Below are 8,583 nucleotides of genomic sequence, written 5' to 3'. Positions count from 1 at the left end.
ACTTTACAGATCTTCTTTATGCACCAAGAGCTTGTAACACTCTAAAGAGAAAGGAAAAACTGAAATCGCATCATATGACCCCTTTAAGGTAGGGAAAAAGCCACTGTTTTGGGGACAATGGTTTAGAAATGGAATACGCTAAAGAAATAAGAAATGTAATATGACCGACAGCTATAAGCAAACTACTCGAAATTGTTTTTTTGCTCAAATATGGCCATTTTGAGAGAGAGAGAGAGATAGCCTATGTGTAAATTGTCTTATGATTATTCAGTGGCATAAAATGGTCTTTAAAATGACAATAATATCGCTTATCGCAATTATTTCTGGGGCAATATATCGCACAACAAAAAGTTGTTATCGTGACAGGCCTACTTTTAACCATTAAATAATGGTTTCCGCTTTTATCTTATACTAATTTAAAAGAAAAATTTCATTTAGAAGGCCGGGATCACTTCTGGAAATATTTACAGATTAGAAACTGTTTGGTGGCAAAGGTTTCTATGGGACAATAAAAGAATGTTTTAGAAAAATTTTGCGAACTACCAAGACCCCTTCAAAAATCATCTAAATTTTATCAACTCAGTTTAAGGATTGGTGATAAGAACTGTGAAAACTTGAGATTGATTTGGCAAAGAGACATTAATAGTGACATAGATAAGGACACTTGGAACAGAATTTTGTCCTACAGTGGAAGGTACATAAAGGAAGCAAGAGGTAAATTTATTCAGTATAAGGTATTACATAGCCTAGGTATTATTATACACCAGTGCAACTTTTTAGAATGGGTTGTCTGATTGATAATAAATGCTGGAAATGTAAACAAGATGACCAATTACCAGTAGAGACCAACAGGCGCCATTACAGTTTTCATTAAAACCAATACAATTTATAACCAGTAAAACCATTACAAATTATGTGATAGTTTCTTTTTTTTTTTTTTAACAGAGGATTGAAATAAATGTATTATTGTATGAACTAAAATACTTGAAATCTACATAAAAAAGCAGAATGCAAAAGGTATATGACAATGATAAACATAAACCTAGAATCTAGAAACCTAAAACAACAGAATTATTCAATTTGAGTATTCATATGTGTCTGTCTGTGTGTGTGTGTGTGTGTGTGTGTGTCATGTTAATCAGAATCATATTACTTCATTTACTCAATTTTCTAACTCAATAGCTCTCAAAAGTAACCCGTTGTAGGATCGCTGCTGTCTCTTTATGAATGAATGGAACATTAATGTCAGACAATGCGGAATAAAAAATAGCAGTGAGCGTTGGGACTATGGGTGTCCTGGGATTTTACTATAGTGCTATAGGCTACATGCTCTATATAGTGAGATTGTATATAGTGAGACAAATATAACCTGATGTAACTGTTCGCTTTTTTTCTTTTAGCTTCTCCCAACCGCCTTTATCTTCACGTCTTTTGCTTGCCATGCATCACGAGCCCACTCTCCTTCACGTCAGTTTTGGTTTCTTATAAGCAAAAATAGATTGCATTGCGCCCCCTTTTGTGGCCGTTACCGTCACTTAATCAAGATATATCCAGCTGCATGACTTAATCTGACACTTTTTCTTTGATGATGAACCAGTCAGGCCGACGGCCGTCGAATGGGCAGCCGTCCTGATGGCCAGTCCGCCCCTGATTATGTCCATAAGCTTTTTGTGAAATTTGGATTAACTCATTAATCTGTTGCTTGCCCTCTTCATATTTAAGGGGAGAACTATAGTTTTCAAAGTCAAATCACTTGTTATGATTTTCAAGGGTGTAGAATTTAGTATGGATGCTATGACATGTCCTTATCAATATTTTACATATTTATTTGTATTTCAAAATCAGTTTCAATTACTTTGTTGGGTTGGGTTTGGAGATGGTTGCTTAGCTGTATATTTTGCCCTGTGTTTTTGTTGGCTTGGATAGGAGGAGTCAGTCAGTCACATGAGAAAGTGTCAAAATTCGTTATCTTTCATCATGGTTGTGTGTGTTTGTTAAGGTGTTGAGGGGGTGTTGTTGTTTTAGCATTAGCTACTTTCCTTGGAATCTTATCAGGCCTGTTTCTCTCTTTGAAGAAAAATGAGACACTTCACCACTGTATTACTTTTCGGCCATGACCTGGGCAAAGCTGTCTGGCCTCTAATCACAGCTCTTCTCAGATGATGACAAGATGCTTCAGATTCTTCAGATGACATCGTGTCACATAAACGTCTGTAATTTGAAGCTGTTTTATGTATCCTAATACACACTTACCCATTTTAGAATTTATACAGCATTAAACAAATGAAATAATCCCTAAGTTTTTATTTATACATTTATTTTTACATTATTAATTACATTTTACAATCTTTTAAAATGATTTGTAAAAGTTTCAGATTAAAAGTCTGAGCCTGGGATTAGGGTAAATCAATCAAATCTATAGCCTACATAAAGGGCATTTAAAAAGCAGCAAAAATAATTAATAAAGATATAGTAATAATTTGATCTCTAAATAACAAAAAGAAAAAAAATGACCAGTTAATTATAATAAAACACTGACAACATAAAAACCCAAAACTAGCCTATTTCATGTATGAGCAGGTTGTGAAAGAAAAAAAAACTGAATATAACTTTTTTCCATGTAAATATTATTTATTTCTTCTTTTTGTCAATTGCTCGCTAGTATCTTCATTTAGCAGTGACAAGCAGGGATGAGATCACATGAAGTCAATATGTAGACAGTCAGATACTTGCTGTTCATTAGCGTTTATGGGCTGCTTGGATGTTTACAGTGGACTATCGTCCAAGCCTGATGGGAAAGAGATCAGATTTACTGAGTTATTATCTTCTTACCTTTCACTCTTACCTACTTTTGACCACTTATTTCAGTTAATTCATAATTTATATAATGATATAAATATAACAAAACATTTAAAATAAAATGATGAATATATTGCAATAAAAATTTAAATATTTAAATAAAATAATTATAATAATATATTAATTTTATACTAAAATAATAATATAAATATATAAAAAAACAAAACAATAATAGCCTACTAAAAATAATCATATTTAGTACAATACTTTATTTTAAACTCTCAGTTAATTGCTTAAGCCCTACAGTTTCACCTGTTCTCTTCTCCTTCCAGTAGTTTCCTGTAGGTGGCGATCTCAATATCCAGAGCCAGTTTGACATTCATCAGCTCCTGGTAGTCTCGAATATGTCTGGTCATTTCGCGTTTGGCTTTCTGCAGTGCGTCCTCCAGCGCTTTGATTTGTTCTTTCGCGTCAAGCACCGCCTCCTCACCACAACGCTCCGCCTCTTTGATTTGGTCCTCCACGCTCTCACGCTGTAATGATATCAGCTGCAAAGTGTCACTGTACAAGCTGTTTACATCCATTTACAGATCTGTGATAGCACAGAAAGTTATCAGTGCATTTACTGCGGATGCTCATGTTTGCCCAGGTGTTCAACAGCAGACACCAATAGTTGCTCTAATGAACAGATGTAGAGTATTATCTTACCTGCGATTTAGCTGAGGCTATCTCATTTTGCAGTCGCGTTATCTGCCTTTTTACATCAGCTATTGCACCTTTATTGTCTTTCAGCTCAGTGTTACACTGATCAGCTTGTGATGAGATCAAGTCAAACTGTGGAGGAAAACACAGGTATATGCACAATTAATATTAAATGAATAAACTTAAAATGAATATATTTTATGCACAATTAAAATAATAAAATATCTTAATAATACAATATAGTTTAGGTACTGAATTTTTAATCACCTTTTTGCCTTAACTATGTCATTGTGGATGTTTCTGTGGTGGACAAATTTGTTTTTAACAATACAAATTTTGTATGTAATATTTGTATATCAGTTACAGAATAAATGCATTGTTCAAAAAGGTTTTATTGAATTATGGCATGTCACACTGGGTTTGTGGAAATGTTTAGAAAAAAGCAGTGCAGAAAATGTAAAAATAAATGAGTAATAAATATAAACTTAAATGTATAATAAATATTAGAATTAAAAACTAAATAAATTAAACATTATTATTAAAATAAATAAAAAACATTTGCTTTATATATAAAAGTGCTAACGCCAGACTCGGAGATCGGCTGAATGGATTCGAAAACGTTAAAACTCAACTGTTTTGAGCCTATTTTCAAAAATAGTGGAGTGTTCCTTTAAGGCTCCAACAGCTACTCAGACTTTTATCTTGAGAAAAGGCCTCAATAATCTCATGTTTCTCCTCTAGTGTTTCAGAAGAGATCTCAACATTCTCTAAAAGTCAGAGGTGTGATCTTCACCTTGTTTTTATACCAGGCCTCAGCTTCCTTTCGGCTGCATGCTGAAATCTCCTCATACTGGCTCTTCACATCAGCGAGAATCTTCTCCATGTTCAGCTGCCTGCTGTTGTCCATCTGCACCACAACGGACGTGTCCTTCACGTCTGCCTGCAGCTCACGCAGCTCCTACAGAGAAAGAGAGGTGAAGTGAAGTCCTCCGATTAATCTCAGGATGTTCAGCTGTTTCATTCATGCATGTGAGTTTGCATTACCTGTTCATAGAAGCTCTTGAAAAAGTTCAGGTCTTCCAGGATTACTGCTATTTTATCTTCCAAGGCATTTTTATACAAGTATGTAGTATCCACATCCTGTCAGGACATGTACAGTATACTTGTTAGCTTGGCAGATCCTTGGCATATTACCGTTATTTGTCATCTGATGCTATTCATCTTCTGCAACTAGATTTGTCTTACCTTCTTCAAAAGAACAAACTCGTTTTCAGCTTTGTTTCTGTTGTTAATCTCATCTTCATACCTGTAGAAGCAAATGGAATTTTGTCATACAAATCTCTTGTTAACTTCACTCAGCGTACACACACACACACACATATATATATATATATACACACACATCACATATATATATATATATACAAAAATATATATATATATTGACTTGACTTGACAAATAATGAAAATGAAATGAAACTAAATGAAATAAAATAAATTGAAGTACTAAAACTATTACAAATAATAAGTAGAAATCTTAAAAAGTTTAATAGAAATCTTAAAAGCAACAAAAATTAAGGCAAAAGCACATACAATTAGCTACTAAATCTTAAATATAACTCAAAATATAAAATCAGCTTATTCAAAATGTTATCATTTATATAAATGAAAAATATTAATATATTGACAATTATATTAATCACATTAAATAAATTATATTGATATATAGTATAACGATGGATATCTATATAACAATATCACAATTACTACAGTTGTTTAACTGTTAATTAATAATATAGTAGTATTACTATATCAACAATATAGTAGTATTAATAATATAGTTGGGTATTGTATCTTCAAATGTAAAAATGTTCCCGAATCTTTCTGTTGTTTTCTTTTCTTTTTCTTTTTCTTTTTTGATGACAGTGATGGCTAAAATCAAATCACCATGGTTTTACTGCAGTAAAAATAGATTCAATTTACACACGTCAAATTCTTAGCGTATTATAATGTGCATTTCTTGCCATACTAGTGTGAAGTGAACTACTACTACAGTAGCTACACGTGGTATTTTGGCTGAAACTGTGGTTAGCATGGAAAATGATTGTAAGTAATGTTGTTGTTTACATGATTTTACATTTAAATCTGAAATAATATTGAATAATGACTATAACTTGAAGAATCCTGAGACTAATGTTAAGACTTTGCTCCGTGCTAATTATAGCATGAAACTGAACACTAATGTCTGGTTTCGAGTCGGGCTCAAGACTGAAGATGAAGTGTGTGATTATGGACCTTTGTTTTTGTTCCTCAACCTGTGCGTGGACATTCCTGAGCTCAGTGTCCAGGTGTTCTTTGTCTTTGTTCACCCGCTCCAGCTGTGCCCGCAGGGAAGTGATGTAGGACTTCAGCATGGGCTCCAGTTTAGACTCAGGTTTGGTCTCCTTCTGTAGCAGCTGCCATTTAGTCTCCAAAAGCTTGTTCTCCTGCTCTAATTTACGGACCTGCGTGTGTTAAAGAACATTTTATTGCTCAAATGTTGCTCTTACAACATAACTGAGTGTTATGTTTCATTTAAGTATCAACTTTGATGTTTCTCTTAAAGTTCCATAGGAGTAATAAAATACACAACAGACAATAGTTGTCATACAGTAAGAATAAAGCTATAAAATGAATGTGGATAGCAGTTCAGATCATTTGATCTTGTGAGAACGGAATGAGAAATATTTGAGTTCATATTCAAATCTCAGATTTCTGATAGCTTTGGCCAATCTGAGCACAGTCTGAGACATAGTAGAGATCTCTGCTGATACTCTATAGCCGACACACGTGAGATTCTTTCTTGGTCTTTTTCTAAGAAAACTTATTCTGTTCGCTCTCATTTTATCTCTTTGCCATTAAGGAGAAACAATTGAGTGATCTCATTTGTGACTTTTCTCTCCAATATTTGGGTTAACAGATCTGGTGGCTGAGATTAAAATAATAATTTAAAAAAATATTTTTAAAAAGTTAATAAAAATAAAATATTTATATCCTATAAGTTATTAACAAATCTGGCTTCTAAGATTAAAAAAATAACAATATTTCAGTACAAATAAATATATTTTCTCTCTCTTTTCTACAGGTTATTAACAAATCTGGCTGCTGAGATAAAAAAAAAAAATCAGTGCGTACATACAAACAAATAAATATTTATCTCCAACAGGTTATTAACAAATCCAGCTTCGGAGATTAGAATAAAAACTAAGACAAAACTCAGAATGAATAAAATAAAATAAAATAAATATTATTTTCTCCTTATTGACAGATCTGGCTGCTGAAATTAAAAAAATTCAAAATAAATAAATAAATATTACTTTTCTCTACAGGTTAATAACAAATCTGGCTGCTGAGAGTAAAATAAAAACAAAACAAAAAAAGAAAAAAATCTGTACAAACAAACAAATAAATCTCTCCTACAAGTATTAACAAATCTAGCATGCTGATAGATAGATAGATAGATAGACAGACAGACAGACAGACAGACAGATAGATAGATAGATAGACATTCAGACAGACAGACAGACAGATAGATAGATAGACAGACAGACAGACAGACAGACAGATAGATAGATAGATAGACATTCAGACAGACAGACAGACAGATAGATAGATAGACAGACAGACAGACAGACAGACAGATAGATAGATAGATAGACATTCAGACAGACAGACAGACAGATAGATAGATAGACAGACAGACAGACAGACAGACAGATAAACAGACAGACAGACAGACAGACAGACAGAGATAGATAGATAGATAGATCTCAGTAATGTACTGTATTATGAGCGATAAGCAGAGTGAAACAGGAAGAGAGAAGTCTCACCTTGTCGATGAAGGAGGCAAAGCGATTGTTGAGAGTTTTGATCTCTTCTTTCTCCTGGATCCGCACAGCCTGCAGGTCAGGGTCCAGCTGAAGATCCACGGGAGTTAGGAGGCTTGTGTTAACGGACACAGGCCTGATGGGGACCGCAGCCGGTGACACGTTCCCAAACCCGAAATACGAGTTCCCCTGCCGGGGGATCTGTGCTCCAGCGCGGGGGTGCGAGCCCACTGAGCGGCTGCTGAAGCTGTTACTGGAGAAGCTCATGGTGGACAGACAGACAGAGAGATGGAGAGGTGTGTTACAGAGGGATGACAGGAAGACAGGTGGTGCTTCCTGAGAACTCGGCTACTTATACGCTGACAGGTGGGTGTGTTTTTGTGTATAAATGAGAATATACCAGCATTCCTCACGCTGAAAAACCTGTTCGGCCCACCAGTCGTCCAGAGCAAACATACTCCACATTCATGCACGCACAATCAACTGAAACAATGAGCAGAACTACTGTTCACAGATACGTCAAGAGATCTACCTTTGATTACGAGAATATTCCCTGTTCCTGATTGTCTGAAATATGTGATGAATGCACAGTAGGGCTGCAATATTAGCTGAATATGCTGTTTTCAGTTGCTTTTGCATGTATTTCTTCATTTTGTATGATGTTTGGTGGCATATTGTGTTCATATTGATTCAGTGCAATAATTACTACATAGTTTCAATACAGTTGATTCAATACAGTATCGAATATTATTTGCATTTATATTTATCGCTTCTGAACACAGTGCATTGATTTTTCTCAAATCTTCACACAAATCTCTTACATTTGCTGTGTACAAATAAAAACATAATATTTGCTTTAAAAAAAAAAAAATTCTCTTTTAATGATGGAAAGCCATTTATTACACACAATTATGTGATTTAACAGCAAATATGTTTACGTGTTATGTACAGGAGCAGCCATTTTAAATTATTTATTTATATTTGCTGGCTGACCACAATAATTTTACAATAAATAATAAAAAAAGTAAAGATTTGTTTAAAAATTAACTTTAATTCTTAATATATTTAATTCTTTCATTTTTCATTCTTAAGAAAATGTTAATAAATTAATTATAATTAATGAATTTATTATGTATTATGTATAATACATTATAAAAGTAGATTTAATGCATTAATTATGCCTTGTTGTAATGCACCTTATAATGCATTGTACAGT

At 33.7% G+C, this 8,583-nt stretch overlaps 1 protein-coding gene and 1 pseudogene across 1 annotated transcript; both read right to left on the bottom strand.

The window, feature by feature from the left end:
* Window positions 1-2,257, bottom strand: part of LOC107751594 (ribonuclease inhibitor-like) — a 9,015-nt pseudogene extending 6,758 nt beyond the window's left edge.
* A 402-nt stretch (window positions 2,258-2,659) lies between these two features.
* On the bottom strand, window positions 2,660-7,957 carry LOC107751587 (keratin, type II cytoskeletal 8-like). The gene is made up of 8 exons (XM_016567332.1): window positions 7,371-7,957; window positions 5,797-6,005; window positions 4,747-4,807; window positions 4,546-4,641; window positions 4,295-4,459; window positions 3,508-3,633; window positions 3,112-3,332; window positions 2,660-2,788 (listed from the first exon to the last, which is right to left on the bottom strand). The coding sequence occupies exons 1-8, from the start codon at window positions 7,632-7,634 to the stop codon at window positions 2,776-2,778; spliced, it is 1,155 nt and encodes a 384-aa protein (XP_016422818.1). The 5' UTR covers window positions 7,635-7,957; the 3' UTR covers window positions 2,660-2,775.
* Between the last annotated feature and the right edge of the window lie 626 nt (window positions 7,958-8,583).

Source organism: Sinocyclocheilus rhinocerous, unplaced genomic scaffold (assembly GCF_001515625.1).
Source record: "Sinocyclocheilus rhinocerous isolate Xijiao unplaced genomic scaffold, SAMN03320098_v1.1 scaffold3854, whole genome shotgun sequence".
NCBI lineage: Eukaryota > Metazoa > Chordata > Actinopteri > Cypriniformes > Cyprinidae > Sinocyclocheilus > Sinocyclocheilus rhinocerous.
This window is presented reverse-complemented; position numbering and strand designations above follow the sequence as displayed.